Below are 16,719 nucleotides of genomic sequence, written 5' to 3' on the forward strand. Positions count from 1 at the left end.
AGTGAATGGTCTAGGGAAACTGAAAGCTTTCAAGGTATGACGAAGCCTCTTATTCTCGGCACTTTTTTTGAGCATTAAACCTGCTTTCGCAAAGCAAAGCACGTCATCATGTACCTGACTACGTCATAGGTAAAAACTAGTTTGTAACCAGTTTGTTTGCTTTTAATAAGGACCTACGTCAGAGGTGTACGCGCACGTCAAATGTCATGCTTGTATGCGTACGTTAGATCAGTGGAGATTAGGTTCTGTTTGTGACGAGCAAATAAGCTTCAATTGACCTTAATTGTGGTGGATATGGACGTGTAGCCCATGTTGTCTGGAATGAGTAATAGGGATTAGGCTACCTGTGTTATCGTTGCTATAAGCAGGCAAGCAGGCAAGCAGGCAAGCAGGCAAGCAGGCAAGCAGGCAAGCAGGCAAGCAGGCAAGCAAGCAAGCAGGCAAGAAGGCAGCAGGTGAGCAGGCAGGCAGGCAAGCAGGCGAGCAGGCAAGCAGCTTGATGTAGTGGGATCAAACAAGTGACCGAGAGAGAGAAAGGGAGGTGGGTCACTTGTTTCGGTTAATTAGATCAGTCCAAAGGTTGTTTCAGGGTATGAAGATAAAATTGGTGTTTCTTTTGCGTCGTTTTGTAAAACGTCTTTCATGTAGCTAATAAGCTTGATTTTTCAGTTTTCCATCGAGAACTACCCATCTATTTTACTCATTGATCTAATCAAGTTTATCAATTAGTTACAGAGACCGTTGCATTAGCAAGTCAAGAACGCTTAGCATGGTGTCATATAAATAAGATTCTGTCACCAGATGCTTCAAAAACCTGATAAAATCGCATCCGCTAGGGGACCTCTCAGTAAACGAAAACGTAAATGGATTCACATTTGATGCTAAAACATCAAACACTCGTCCTAACTTTGATACAAGAAAGAAAAACGGATGAAATCCCCTGTTTCTTGTAGAAAAAAATTAAATTAAAATTTAGGCAGAATTTTCTTTTCAAGCTAAGCCTTTTCGCTTGTAGTTTGTAGAAATAAGTTTCAAACGCAATTCATAAACGAATAAATTTCAATGAACAGTTTCAAATCCACCCACGCTAGTGGGGAATTTTCGTTTCTTTTATTAGATTCGATTACACTTATTTTTTAACTCTTTATATTCAACGAAAAAAAAAAAGAAAATAGTTCTTGAGGTTTTTTTTTTCAAACGAAATAAAGGTTTTGCTGTAGAGACCAGTTACTGAACTCGTTACCAGTAAAGATAAGTTTACTCTTGAGATATCTTAGCAACAAACGTATCGTTTATGTAGTTACAAACATCATTTAAAGTTATCCTTTCTATATCTTGTATTCATTTTAAGACTTTCATCGTCAAATTCAATGTTCATCTTCAAAATTATGATCGTAAATGTTTCTGTTTCTTTACTCTTTCTCTTCCTCGTTAAAACTGCAAACTTAAGTATTCTTTCTGTGTTGTTTAGCTTCTTAAAATGCTTCTGTTGCATGGTATAGCAGGGTTGTTTTGTTATATATATTTGTATTTTTGATTATTGGAAGGTTTTTTTACAAAACAAGCGTAGATCTAATTGTAAAAGAGAGAAACTAGTTATAATACGAGTTTTAAAAACAACAGATAATGTGAACTTGGGTTACCGTGAAAGTGCCTGGAACAGTGCCATAAGGAATAAATGGAATAAGGCCAGTAAAATAGAAAACAAGAAACGCTTCAAATGGAAAAATTAAAAATTAAAAAGCAAATTAATAAAAAAATAATGCTCTTAAAATGATCCTACAAAGTAATGATTTTTTCATTGCAAGTGCATTACATAAAAAAAATAATGAATATGACACATAAAAGCGAAATACCAAACAAAAAACAAAAAAACAAAAAACAAAATAGCACTCATATATTGACGACAAAACAAAAAGATTAACAGCTTCTTGGAAAGATTAAATTGGAAAATAAATTACTCGAATCTTGTAAAAAGAAATGAAAAAAATACAAAAACAACCAATATTACTTTCGGTGAAATTTAGGAGTAGAAAACCGTGGAGAAAGCGAAAGCGAGTGAGAGTTGTTTCTTTAAACAAGCTACATTCAGATTTGAATGGCTATGTTGTTAGGTAAATTATAATCACTATGAAAAAAAAAAAAAAAAAAAAAAAAAAAAAAAAAAACGAGAGAAAACATTAGAAGGCTCGAAAAAAGATATTAAGCTATTTTGTAAGACAATATGAATCGATATAACGGTGTGAAAATCTAAAAATGGAAAACAAAATGAATTGTGGTGTGTCTAATCTAATACACTGGGCTGAACTGCAAGAAAGATAGCTATCGTTTCCCTTTTTTTCCCTTTATATTTGAGCAGGGTAGAGACCCAAAAACCGTGGTACCGGCAATTAAGAGCTTTGTTGATTGATATTAATATCGTTTCAGGCGAGGGTTTGTTTTAGCGTCTAAACTTTAGAAGGCAATATCCGGATACAGGTGTTGGCTTAGAAAAAAATGGAAAAACGGATATCTTGTAGCAAAATACTACAAAAACATAATCTTACGATTTGAAAGACTATCTTTAGAGGAGAAAATGTTGCTCGTAGGATATAGGGGTGGTCATCATTTAAATATAATGTATGGCAAAGAATAAATAAGGAATATTATACAAACCGTTTGAGGAGTAAGTCGGTGGTTACACGACGTCCAGTGAGATTCTTCGCCGTAGTTTTTTTTAGTTAAATTGTGTGGTCTGTAGTTCCAAGTTTGGTACGCGGTTGTCGTGCTACGATCAAGAGAGAAAGGAAAAGAGCTAGTTAAACGAAAATGCGATAAAAATTCATTGAAAATAGATTATGCGAGATTATAAAGCAAATAATATTGCTTCACCTGGAAAAAAAAAACGTTTTAAAAAGAACACCTTTGAGATGATTTTACGCGGTCCAAGACGAGACAAAATTTTCAAGATAAAAAATATGATAGAGACTTAAGGTTTGATGACAGAGTCTCAATCATATCACAACCTTCGTCGCTTGCTTTTTGTTTGTATGGGACTGAGCTGAAGAAGAGGTCTTGATCACTTGCCACTTTAGACAATTTATTTCACACTTCCGATATTAATAATTCAGTTTAATGTATTCCATATATTCGCCTCTAAAAACAATCAAATTTACTTATCAACGTTTACAAATCCAGTCGCATCTAAAAATAACGCGGATACAAATTACATTTTCCAGTCTTTGATTAAATTTTGTCCCTTCTTTGTAGAAATAAATTATTAAATGTTATATTGCTTGGCAAAAGATAAGTTTTCGGTGGAGAATTGTGCGTCAGCGTGAGTGAAACGTGTACGCGCGTGGTGAAAATGGATGTCGAGGAAATGGAAGTTGATTTAAATAATTTTTCGTTAAATGATATAAATGGGAAAGGATGTGAGTGTAGCTTTTCTAGAAATTCGATAATTGTGAACAGCAGGAAATTGATAAAATGGCGCAGAGGTAATCTAGAAAGTAAATAAATGAAGTGAGAGAAAGAAAGAAAGAAAGAAAGAAAGAAAGAAAGAAAGAAAGAAAGAAAGAAAGAAAGAAAGAAAGAAAGGAAAAAGAAGGGAAGGGAAGGGAAGGAAGGAAGGAAGGAAGGAAGGAAGGAAGGAGGAAGAAAGAATAAAAGAAAGAAAGAATAAAAGAAAGAAAGAAAGAAAGAATGAATGAATAAAAAAATGAATGAACGAAAGAAAGAAAGAAAGAACCTAAAAAAGAGATTGCCATAAAAGAAGAAAACAAAACAAAAACAAAAACAACAAAAAAACAACAGCAACAACAACCAAAAAAAAAGAAAAAACAGAAAAAAGAAAAGGTTTAAATGGGGGAAAAAACTACTGTTAGTAGTTTCGTTTATTCTTTTGTCATATCACATTGCAACAAGCTATTAATACATCAATTTTTCCTGAGCCTCTGCGTCTTATCATCTCATTGTTTGTCAGAAAACTTTTAAAATGTTCCTTGACAAATCTTTGCTGACATTTCAGACTAAAAACCCAGCATCCTACGACCTTTTGGATAAAACTTTTCTGCTTTATTTGCCTATAATTTGGTGCGATATTCAACATGACACGGTACTGACAACATTCAATATGGAGGAAAAGGCGCTAAGTATACACATAGCACGTGACTACACAAACCAACCAATCAGATCACCAGAAAATTCACTTAGAAGAAGAACTCAAAAAGCTTTAAAAAAAGACGTAATTAAAATATTTGACCAATGAGAGTCGAGAAAGATAAACAGAGATTAAGATAACTGACGTGTTAGGGTATGTTGACCAATCAAGATGAAGTAACAATTTAAGTAATGATAAATTGTTGATGCGACGTAGTTTGCTGAAGAGTGGCATCTTTATGACTCAGAGACAAAGTTTTTGACAGAATTATTCTATTTGAGGTTCAGCATTAAGAGTAAATGAGTATAAGGCTTAAGGGATTGCATTAGTAATTTGTAGGGGCTTCGAAGAAGCAAAAGTGTTGAAATGGCATGAGTTTTGCTTAAAAAATTTCATGACTCAGATTTTTGATTTTATTCTTTTTTCCTTTTTTTAAACAAAACGTAAAATGTAATGGCGGTTTTCATATTATTATTATTATTATTATTATTATCATTATTATTATCATTATTATTATTATTATTATTATTATTATTATTATTATTTTGTAATTAAAACTCAAGGACTGTTTTCCTTTTCTTTCTTTGTTTATGTTCGGCGCTTCGGGGATGCAAACAAAATGGCGGATTTTTTAATTCGGCCCCACCCCACCCCGACCCACCCTACCCTTCAGAAAATCCTTGCTATACTCCTGAAGTTGTATAATAAGTGACTAACAGTCAAAGTAAACCAAAAGAAAACAATGGAATTAGTATCTTTTTCTATGCATTATTCTAAGTATATTTTTTTCACGGGCAAGTAAAACCAATACTGTCGATTCCTACACAGTGAATTCAATTTTTTTCATAATAACGCTATTTCTGCTATCTAAGTTGATCCAAACCCTCTATACATTAACTAGATCCAATGATATGGACTATATAGTCTGTCTACCCTCTTCTGTTAGTATATTCCTCTTTAGCACCTTCCATTAAGCCCACTGTATGCACTATGTTGACATGTTCACTATACATTGTCATCTTCAGTATAAACTTTTAAGGGATTTCTCAATGGTAAATAGAAAGGCGTCAAATCCCTTCTGAGGTGAAAGTGTCATTCGGTTGATCTGTTAGATTTGAGGATCTATTTTGTTGTGTCAGATATATTAGTGTACTTTTGGAAAGTCAGTACACTCTAATTCAGTTCAATAATGAGAAATGTGGGCGTATTTTTTTGGGTATTATAAGAAAGTGTTGTACATTTGGTTGAGCTACTTTAGTGATATTTGACTGTGAGTGAGAGTTTGTTTGATATCTCTCTTGATTCCAGGGGGTTTTCTCGGGATTCTCTGGTTTTCGTTCCTCCCTCCCCCCCCCCCCCCCCCCCTCTCCAAAAAAAACCTAGCAAGCTAAATTGTAAGTCATGCCCTGACTTCGATCAGCCCAGAGGTTGTTTCAGGGTTCTATCTGTGAGTTAGCCGTGCCCTGACTTCGATCAGCCCGGAGTTGTTTCAGGGTTCGATCTGTGAGTTAGCCGTGCCCTGACTTAGATCAGCCCAGAGGTTGTTTCAGGGTTCTATCTGTGAGTTAGCCATGCCCTCACTTATAGATCAGCCCAAAGGTTGTTTCAGGGTTCGATCTGTGAGTTAGCCGTGCCCTGACTTAGATCAGCCCAGAGGTTGTTTCAGGGTTCTATCTGTGAGTTAGCCATGCCCTCACTTATAGATCAGCCCAAAGGTTGTTTCAGGGTTCGATCTGTGAGTTAGCCATGCCCTGACTTTGATCAGCTCAGAGGCTGTTTCAGGGTTCGATCTGTGAGTTAGCCATGCCCTGATTTAGATCAGCCCAGAGGTTGTTTCAGGGTTCGATCTGTGAGTTAACCATGCCCTGATTTAGATCAGCCCAGAGGCTGTTTCAGGGTTTGATCTGTGAGCTAGCTGTGCCCTGACTTTGATCAGCCCAGAGGCTATTTCAGGGTTCGATCTGTGAGTTATCTGTGCCCTGACTTAGATCAGCCCAGAGGTTGTTTCAGGGTTCGATCTGTGAGTTAGCCATGCCCTGACTTATAGATCAGCCCAGAGGTTGTTTCAGGGTTTTAATCTGAGTTAGTCATACCCTGACTTTGAACAGCTCAGAGGCTGTTTCAGGGTATCGATAAATTTGCTATAAGTGCAATCTAGTTTTGGTCATTCTAATTGAACATCTAGACACCGAACAATAAACTGTAGTTAAAGACTTAATGCTTTAAGCCTTAAGACATCGCTTACTTTAGAATTCATATGTAATCTATAATAAATGTAAAAGTAAAAATAAAAATAAAATTGCTGCATGCTGTGATTAAAAATAGGTGCAGATTTCTTGGTCTAAGGCTGAACATTTTTCTTAAATTTATGGCTTAAAAAATCGCTGTTCTTTTAGTCAACTAGGAAGAAAACTATTTTTGAATGCGAGCCAAAATAGAAAAATTTGAAAGAAAAAAAGAAAGAAAACGAAAGGAAACAAAAAAGTTAAAAGCAAAGAAAGAAGGGGGTCTCACAAGCAGAAGTTGTGTAATAATCTTCAGATATAATATGAAAAAAAGAAGAGTAGTGAAGAGAAAAAAGTATAAAATGGAATATACAAGAAAAAGGAAAATAATTAAGAAAAAGGTAAAATAAATAAATAAATAAATAAATAAAAATAGAATGAAAAATAAAGTAAAATAAAATAAGTTAATTGCTGCTAAACAGTGGAGATCAGAAAAAATGGATCACTTAAATTAGCAAGGAAACAAGCTTTTTGGATTAATTGTTGAATATTGAAAAGTCAAAACTTGACACTCACTCGACATGATAAATTACTCTTTCATATCCCTTCTCATTATTATTGACGTTGTTATGGCAACTCTGTTAGGTTCTTAGTCGCCACCAGCACGTTTTTTTTAGTTCAAGAAATCTTTCTATTATTTTACTTATGAGTCTTGTTTGTTTTTCTTTTTGTAGTTTTGTTTTCCTTTATCCTTTTTCTTTATCCTTTATTCTTTTTTCTATCGTAATGAATTTTTGGCCCACTTTTACTCATGTACACTGATCAATACATTCGATATTCTATGAATACAACTCCCGACTCACATGTTGATTTTTCACTCTTCCATTCTACCCTCTTATTACATATAGTGGCTTGATGAACCCAACAAAAATGACCGCTCGCCAACAGGATTGGCTTCATAGCTCAGTTGGTAGAGCATCGCACCGGCATCGCGGAGGTCATGGGTTCGATCCCGTTGAAGCTTGAAATCATTTTTTCAAGTCTTTCTTTACAGCGTTCGCTTAGATCGCTCATTCACTGTGATGATCAACACATCTATCATTCTACCCTCTATCTACTCATTTATCTATTATGATATAGCTCTATCTTTCTTCTACTTTCTTTATTTCCCTTCATTTCTTCTCAAATGCATGAAAAAACAACTTTATGACCAAACATTTTTGCCTAACTTGCTTAAGAAAGTGAATTTTTTTATTGCAATAACACACTCGTTATAGAATCAATCCACGAACCACGAACTACAGAACAGTGACAATTAGTAACTTAACAAACTAATTAAAATAGAAATTACAGTCTAGGCTTAAAGTGCCTGGTTAAAAAACGTAAAAAGCTTAGTTACTGAGGACTTAAAAAAATATATTCTTGTTGATATAAGCTAATAAAAAGGAAAATACAATCAAAATATAAGATAACAACCGAAATGAAGCAAATGCAGAAAGTTAAGCCTAAAATAGAAGAAAAATAAAGATTTTTGAGGAAATAAATATATATATAAAAAGCGCGCGAAAATAAAATGAATTAAGTCGCGCTTGTTTTCGAGTATTTATGAACTCATCTATATTATAGTATTTGGAAGAAAAATAACGCATTTTCGGGTTAGTATTTACTGTATTTAGATTTTAAAACCACTTTGTCAACAGGTAATTAAATAGATAACTAAAACAGACGATAAAATTGCAAGAAGTTTTAAATAACATAAGGCAAAGCTGTGCCAGTTAGAATGAAATATGGATGAATCATTTATTGGGTCACACGGAATCTTAACTTGTAAAAAATCTTGGGCTTAGGATTCAAAAACTAATCGAAGGAAAAGACAACAAATTCAAAATTTAAGAAAGATTTCTAGAAAAAAGTTTTTTGAGTAAAGATTCCAAGACAGACGCGAATTTTTTATACCTTGAGTGTTATAAATAAACAATATTTATTATTTTATTATTATTTATTATCTTAGTGCTTTTACCTGCACAAGGGAATTGCCTGAGGCTCCAAGCAACAAAGCAATGTTTTAGAAGAATCCAGCTATAATAACAGGCTTATTTAATAATTAAATCTTAGGTCGTTTTTAGAAATGATTTGAAAATCAGAAAATGAGATTTTGTGTCATGTTCAAAAACGGTTATGCATTTTAGAAAGTGAGGACGCTTTTGTCTATGATCTGTCAGTTATGGAGATCAGTTTAAATACAAGTGAGGGTCGTTTTACGAAGTCTTAGTAGTGAGGTTTAAATACACACAATGGTCGCTTTACAAAGTCTTTAGAAAGTTGTTTTCAGGTGGAGGTCGTTTTACGTAGGTTTAAATACATTTGATGGTCGTTTTACGGAGGTTCAAACAACATGATGGTCTTTTTACGAAGTCGTTTTGAGAAGGTTTAAATACACATTCTGGTCGTTTTAAGAAAACTTAGAAAGTAATTTTCAAATGATGGTCTAAATAACGTGGTGGTCGTTTTACGTAGGTTTAAATACATTTGACGGTCGTTTTACAGAGGTTTAAATACATTTGATGGTCGTTTTACAGAGGTTTAAGTACATTTGATGGTCGTTTGAAGTCTTACAAGCTCGTTTAATGAAGGCTTTAAAATACATTGTATGGTCATTTCTTGACTACGTAAATGGTCACTTATAGATTGGAAATTCAGCATTCTTCTAAGTCGATTATATTTTTAATATTAACACTGAGACTCTGATTCGCTGCCGATAAAGCCATCTGATAGCACTCATCTTTATCATTATGTCAACAAGACATGTCTATATCCCTATTTTCTCTCATCTTATATGGCTCAACCCTGTTAGCATAGCCTCCTTTAACACGCCGTGCTAACAGGGCACTACAGCTTTAACAACATTCTTTACAAGAGGTGTAAAAAGAATTTTTTTCCGAGATCTGTTGGTACACAGTCTTTTGCTTGCCTTTGTAAAGAGAAAATGTTCAACTTTGCAGAAAGTAAAAGCGGAGAGTTGGGAATTTAAAAAGAACAAATGTTTTTCCCCCACCTTATATCAGTTCATCATCATCACCATCATCATTATCATCAGCTCATCATCATCATTATCATCAGATCATCATTATCATCAGCTCATCATAATCACCACCACCATCATCATCATTATCATCAGATCATCATCACCACCACTATCATCATCCTTATTGTATCATTCACCACCGTTATTAGCCCAATCTCAATCACCATCATTAATATCACAAGCATCACCATTATCAACACCATCACCGTCCTAATCAGCACCGCCATCACCATCATCATCGTCATCATCGTCGTCATCGTCATCATCATCGTCACCAACCTGATCAACACCACCATCACCATCACCATTACCATCATCATCGTCGTCATCGTCATCATCACCATAATCATCATCATTCTTAATCTCAACATCAATCACCATCATAACTAAGCTATTCAGTAATACACAATATTATTCCCCTACATTCTCCTACCGTGTATTCTCCTCTCTGTTGTTTAAATGTTGATTGAGGTTGTCTTCAGCATCTGTTCTTGACCTCAGCCAGTTGCTACTTATATGTCACTATGAATCTAAAAACACAACAAACATGGCGTCAATATTGAACAGCATTCATTCAGAAATAATAGATTCTTATCTACCTTATATAGTGGTTATGTTTATTCAATATAAGCCGCTGATAAGATCGTTTGTTCGCAGATGGCATGTGAGAGATTAATCATGGATTATTCATAGGGAAAGTGGGTGGACGAATTTTTTGGACGATTTTGAGTCGCTTTCTTGTTGGTGGATGGATGGATGGATGGATGGTGGATGGATGGATGGATGGATAAATGGATGGATGGATGGATGGATGGATGGATGGATGGATGGATGGATGGATGGATGGATGGATGGATGGATGGATGGATGGATGGATGGATGGATGGATGGATGGATGGCTGGCTGGCTGGCTGGATGGATGGCTGGGTGGGTGGGTGGTGGGTGGTTGGGTGGGTGGGTGGGTGGATGGATGGATGGATGGATGGATGGATGGATTAGTTGATCGATGGGTTATCGTAATTTAAATTTCATACAAGAAAATAAATAACTGTGTGGAGTTATAAAGCAATTGTGGATTGCCAGATTATTCAAGAAGTGTCCAAAAGCACGTCGCTACGCCCCATGCTTTAGCTAACACTTTAACTAACTAACTGTACTCAGCGCGCGCAACCATTTTTTTATTTCTTCAGTACTTTCCAAAACAAAACCTGCTTTCTACTAATTAATAAACACCAAAAAATAATGACTGCTAACTTAAGTTATCAAATTATAATATCCCTAGGAAGATACAAATAACTTTTTGAGAAGAGATCTCTGAAAATTAAATTATGTTCAGTGTATGCTATCGCACAATTTGATAATCTTATTCAACAATAACGGATGTTAGGTGAGCAATATCAAGAGATGTGGGCTGTAAAGAAAGATCAGAATATTTGAATTTTTAGATAAAACCGTCTACACCTAATTGCAGGAAAGTCATTTGAAGATAAAAAATAACGAAATAACAAGTAGGAATGAATATCGTCTTTTAACCAAAAGAGGAGTCATTATTTCATTGTTTTAAAGGTATAGGACTGACATCTTTGATATTCCCTTGTTGCTATATACTAAAACAGTTACTTTCATCAGTCTCGCGAGCTTTAGAATCAAATAATGATAATAATAATAAACTTCTAGATGTTTATCCTCTAGATGTTCACATACATGTTTTTTTTGTTGTTGTTGTTTTTTTTTCTTCTGCAAACATCTAGAGGGTAACACCTAGTGTTCCCCTCCTTAATCGTAAAAAAAAATAATAATAATAATAATTAAAAAAAAATTTTTTTAATAATAATTAATTTAATTTAAAAAATTCTCACTAAGAAAAGAAAAATTGTATTTGGTATCTTTATAGATATATATGACGTATAGATTACCTCTTCACATATCCTACAATAAAAAATATATCTATTTATAATAATAATAAAAAAATAATAATAATAATGAATAATAATAATAATAACAATAAACTTCTAATTAATTCTTATTTGCTATTCCGTTATTAATTGTTTTTCCTATACATGACATCGTTTTTGCAATTAGACGTATCTTTTCTTGTTGTAAAGAATATATGAAATACTAGTGACAGCTATAAATCACTTATCAAACAAGCCCAGCTAAGCTGACAATTTGAACACCTTGAAAAAACTATATAAGAAAAAGAACTGAAGAAAATACATAATATTGAATAACAATGCAAGTGAAAAAACGAAATATATTTTTAAAACGACAAGATGAAAGAGTTTTTTTGAGATCAAGATCGCAGATTCGCTTTCAAGATCTCTTTCAAGAGTCGCTAAGATGTGGCTTATGTTTAAAGATAAATATCAGAAATTTGTAAATTAAGCTTCAAATATCGTTCACACTTCTAACTTACCTACAATATACGAGATAAAGAGATTGTAAAATGGATCCTGGCTTTCTTATGCTTGCTAAGACTCAAGGGCTCATCACATGGCCGAAAGTATATATTTTGTTTTCTATAAGGATGTATTTAAGTAGAAAATATAACATTATATCGTGGGTGTTTAATCATTGACTTTTGACAGGCATTATTTTCTAACGACGTAATTTAGTACAGTATTTAAGATTTTGAATTTTTTTTTCTTTTTTGCTAATTTTTTTTTTTTTTTTTGTCTAAAAAATAATAATCTCTTTAAAAAGCGTCTGAGGCAAAGAACGAGAAAAATTATCCCTAACGTCATTAAAAGGAATGAATGAGAAATTGAAAGAAAGGAAAATGGATGAAAAGAGAAGAAAGGGAAGAAGGAGAAAAGAAAGAAAAATAAGAAAGAAGGAAGGAAGGAAGGAAGGAAGGAAGGAAGGAAGGAAGGAAGGAAGGAAGAAGGGAGGGAGAGAGGGAGGGAGGGAGGGAGGAGGGAGGGAGGGAGGAAAGAAGAATGAATGAAAGAAAGAAAAGAAAGAAAACAAGGATGAAAAGAAGGAAGAACTTTAAAAAAGAAAAAAAAAACAACAAAAACAAAAACAAAAACAAACAAAAACAAAACAGTAAGACGTTTTTTTGGCGTTAATGGAATTATAATTGCACTGCAGCCTACTTCAACAATAGGGAGTTTAAGATAGGGCAGCTACGGTAGACTACTACGGTTGAACGCGGTTCGTGATCTGGGACGAGTTTCAATGCGCATGGATGAAAATTCATGCATGCAGTGGCTGGCCGTGAATCCGGTATCATTTTGGCTTCCTATTTCAGCCATGGCTTCGCCGAATGCAGAAAATGAAAACTGGTGAGTGTTTATCATGAGTTTTTGGCAAATGCGTACGTATATCAGGTTAAATTTAGGAGAATGTATTGTATAGCTTGCTACAATTTAACACGCTGTAATATCGCAATTTTTTAGTTCCACAAGTCCATGCAATGTTCCACGTGTGGAGTCGGATGTCACCGGTTCTCTTCGCAATAAGTAAGTAAAAACAATCAAAACTACTTTGTAATTCTTTCACAAGAGTTAATGCAGAGAGAGAATAAAGTCCATTAAAATGTTTTTCTTAGTTGGGGTTGATTGTCACATCACCTTATTTTAATTGCAACAAGCGTTCGCTCTAAAATATTTTTATATTTGTACTTTCAATCCCACGACACTTAGGAAACGAAGTAGGAAAATAATGTACTATTATTATTGTTATTGTTATTATAGTTATTACTATTATTATTATTATTGTCATCATTATTGTTGTTTGAATGCAATTAGTTTAAAACCATGAAATATTTTGCTGGACTAACAACAACTAATTTGCATCTAACATGGAATAAACCAACCATGCACTTGCGACATCCTCACTGGAAAAAAAAACTTATGTTGATAAACTTTTTCATTTCCTTCTTGTGTCGTTCTTTCTGTTAAAATATAGTTTAATAAAGTTTTGTCTTTCTTGGCACTAATCAATTATGAGCAATATATTGAGAGAGGTGCTTTGCTAGAGTATTTTCCTTATATCCGTGAGACACTTTTTAAGAAATTGCACTAATTAGTTCTCGCTAGTCTTTGTTCAGTAAAAAAAATTGCACTAAATTAAATTTGCGATTTTGTCAGCAAACTATTACACAGATGTAATGGAAGCCCTTTCTCTATTTCATGGGTACAATATATTTGCACTTAATCATTCGCTTACTATAACTTGGTATTCAATTATGTTTAGGGCATGAAAAAAAAATTATTTCTTTTTTTATTTCATTTACAGTGGAACATTTAGATGGACAGAGGAACGAGATAGACTTCTTCTACGACAAATAGTATCCCTCGAGCCTTTTGCCTACAAAGCTGGGACTAAAGAAGCAGGTCTTAGGTGGACAGAAGTAGCAGAACGGATCAACTGCTATGCTCATTTCTCAAGTCAACCTAGAGATCAACGCAGTGTGAGGGAACGTTTCAACAAATTGTTGGCAGACTTCAAGAAAAAAAGCAGGAATGAAGAGTCTGCAAGTGGCATTGCTCCTGATGACCAAACAGAAAATGAGATGATATTGGAAGAAATAGTCGAAAAAATGAAATCTCCGCTGATCCAAGTTGCAAGGGATGAAAAAAATCAGGAAAAAAAGAGACAAAATGCCATATTCATTAGGAACAATGCAATGGAAACATGGTCTAAAACAAGAAAGAGTGGTAGTGAAGGTGGTGATTCGGGTTCAGAGGGGAACGGCCAAGTAGAGCAGGCGTTGACCAAAAGACGTAAAACAAGAAAAGGAGGGTCAGAAGCACTGCAGTACTTGGCTGAAAAAACAGAAGTAGAAACCGCTCTGCGAAAGCAAGATCTTGAGTTACGCAGAGAAGAAATGCGTCTTCAAGCAGAACAGCAAAAGGAACATTACAAATTGCAACAGCAACAGATGCAACTTATGGCTGACATTGTCAAAAGACTAGCAAAATAAGTTTTTGCCTCTTAAACCACTCGGTTCTTATTTGGATTTGTATGTTAAATTACATTACTTAATGTAATGTGAAACGCACTTTAATAATACTTTCCACTAGCTAGTGTTTTTGTTCTATTAGAAATGCTTTTATCGATATCGTACAGTATATCAGTCACAAAACAAAACTAAAGTATGAGAAACCAAGATGCGTGTGTTACGTATGTAAGCTATTTATTCAAAACTGCATTATTCAACTTATAGAAATAATATTATTGTGAATATATATTGAATAATTTTAAGTATTTGTAAATATTTATTACTGATCAAAGTGTAAAACCTGGTTTACCCGAGCAACGCAAATACACAAACAAACGAAAGGACTGGCTTGCGTTGTAGTATTGCGTTTGCGTTTTCACCGGTACGGTTCACACGTTAAAAATGAAAGAATGGAAACCTTTCCATTTTCTTGCGTTTGCGTTTGCACTTGCGTTGCTCGTGTGAACCAGGCTTAATAGTCAATTGGACCAGGTTATAGTAACTATTATTATAATATAACAATTATTAATGTAATTATGAAGATGTATTACCAGAAGGCTTAATAAACCCAAGAAAATAGATGTAACCGATGGAATTTCAATTGGGGTATACTAAAATGTATCAAATTAAATAAGATCTATTTCAGGGGTGTAATGACCTACTTTATTCTATTAAAAACAACAACAGACAAACAGAAGAGCGTTGCAATGTTTCCAACAGGATATTATGCGCTTTATGCTAAATAGTCAGCTAATGTTGGAGGCTCAACTTGAAATGACTCAGAGGTTGTATTACCATACAAACAAGTGAGCATGTTTCTGAACAATGCACTTACTATGTACTGCTTTCCTACTGCACTTAATCCTATCTTTAAGTTTTTCTTATAGTCAATGAACTTGAAGTAGTTCGAGACATCGCGAAACAACCACTCCACGGAGACTCGGACTGAGCTCATAGCTTCATTGAAAGACCTCATATCAGGTGTTAGAACAGGAACATCTCCAACGCGATAGGGACACATCAAGTTGGGGCGGAGCGGGTAGGCTTGGTCACCGTATACACAGAGAACGTTCCCTGCTGGGTTAAAAGCTATTCTTTCAAGGGTTCCCAAGAGTCCCGAGTCTCTTAACGTCCCTGCATCATGTCGGCACCCTTCCACTGGACCGTAAAGATTGGCTATCAAACCATTTGGAAGTGCTAATGCTTGAAACTTTAGCGCGTGAACTCGTTTGTGTCCGTTGTATACTACGTTTTGGTGTAAGCCGGGTCTGCATATTGGACGGACAGTCCCATCAATGAAGCCAAAACAATTCGTTAGAGGAGCGCCTTTTCTTAATATGGCTTCTGAATATCGTTGAAGAGATGCTCTGGAGAGAAAAGGTTGATTCCAGGAGGATAAACGGAAACCATGAGTTTCATAAATCCAGTCAAGCACAGTGTTTGTTATCATGCTTATCTCGGGTATTGGACGAGCGAACGTAGGAATCATATCGTAATACCGACCAGGGTAGGCCAATCTCTTTAGCAGCATGCACAAGCCCTCTAATCCACTGCAGACAGTCCCTTGAGAACAAACGAAGCGTACAGGTAGCTGCAGATGGTTCCCTAACACTGGTATATCCTCTTTTGCGACTCTGAAGTTAGATTCGCACTCGCTAGAACTCAAGTCATCCAAGCAAAAGGAGTCGTATTTCCAGAATGGATAAGAAGGATTAGAGGGTTTATATTCTTCATATAAAATCAAGAACTCATCCTCTCTCAAAATACCATCAGCAAAGGCAATGACGATTGCATTTCTTATATCTTCAAACGACATTTCTGCTAGCCAACACTCGGATAGCACTCGGTTGCGAATCAAAATATATCATTTTTTGCGACCACTGAACCGCATACGGTATGCTCGATCCAGTATTCACCAGACGCGTTCAACCGTAGTAGTCTACCGTAGCGGTCTTATCTTAAACTCTCTAATCATTACATGGGCGGAGAGAACCATTAGGGTACTTCTGATTTCAAGATTTTGAAGTATTGTACATCTACAGCTTGTTTATAATAAGCTAAGGGTTTGGAAGTTGTTCGGCAAAGGCGACAGTTTCAATAAGTGATGATTCCAATGGTAATAACCCGATATATATATATCTTCAATTAAAATCTCTCCCATGACACAACTTCTGGGCTGATCAAAGTCAGGACACGGCTAACTCACAGATCAAACCCTGAAACAACCTCTGGGCTGATCAAATTCAAGGCACGGCTAACTCACAAATATAGAACGCTGAAACAACCTCTGGACTGATCAAAGTCAAGGCACGGCTAACTC

General features: G+C 35.0%; 3 protein-coding genes across 3 annotated transcripts in view; 1 reads left to right on the forward strand and 2 right to left on the reverse strand.

The window, feature by feature from the left end:
- The window catches only part of LOC116303948 (gamma-aminobutyric acid type B receptor subunit 2), a 68,283-nt gene extending 58,315 nt beyond the window's left edge, over nucleotides 1-9,968 (reverse strand). Inside the window, exons 1-2 of the mRNA XM_089040287.1 lie at nucleotides 9,885-9,968; nucleotides 2,656-2,767 (exon numbers count right to left, since the gene is read on the reverse strand). The gene's annotated coding sequence lies outside the window, so the exon portion shown is untranslated. The remainder of the gene's footprint in view (nucleotides 1-2,655; nucleotides 2,768-9,884) is intronic.
- A 2,596-nt stretch (nucleotides 9,969-12,564) lies between these two features.
- Nucleotides 12,565-14,985, forward strand: LOC148905383 (uncharacterized). Its single transcript, XM_089040375.1, has 3 exons — nucleotides 12,565-12,738; nucleotides 12,853-12,915; nucleotides 13,694-14,985. The coding sequence occupies exons 1-3, from the start codon at nucleotides 12,632-12,634 to the stop codon at nucleotides 14,379-14,381; spliced, it is 858 nt and encodes a 285-aa protein (XP_088896501.1). The 5' UTR covers nucleotides 12,565-12,631; the 3' UTR covers nucleotides 14,382-14,985.
- A 65-nt stretch (nucleotides 14,986-15,050) lies between these two features.
- On the reverse strand, nucleotides 15,051-16,358 carry LOC148905384 (uncharacterized). The gene has a single exon (XM_089040373.1). The coding sequence runs from the start codon at nucleotides 16,213-16,215 to the stop codon at nucleotides 15,133-15,135; it is 1,083 nt and encodes a 360-aa protein (XP_088896499.1). The 5' UTR covers nucleotides 16,216-16,358; the 3' UTR covers nucleotides 15,051-15,132.
- Between the last annotated feature and the right edge of the window lie 361 nt (nucleotides 16,359-16,719).

This window comes from Actinia tenebrosa, unplaced genomic scaffold, assembly GCF_029948245.1.
Source record: "Actinia tenebrosa isolate PJP-AT-01 unplaced genomic scaffold, QUT_ActTen_1.0 PGA_scaffold7__59_contigs__length_16204524, whole genome shotgun sequence".
In the NCBI taxonomy this organism is placed as follows: Eukaryota; Metazoa; Cnidaria; class Anthozoa; order Actiniaria; family Actiniidae; genus Actinia; species Actinia tenebrosa.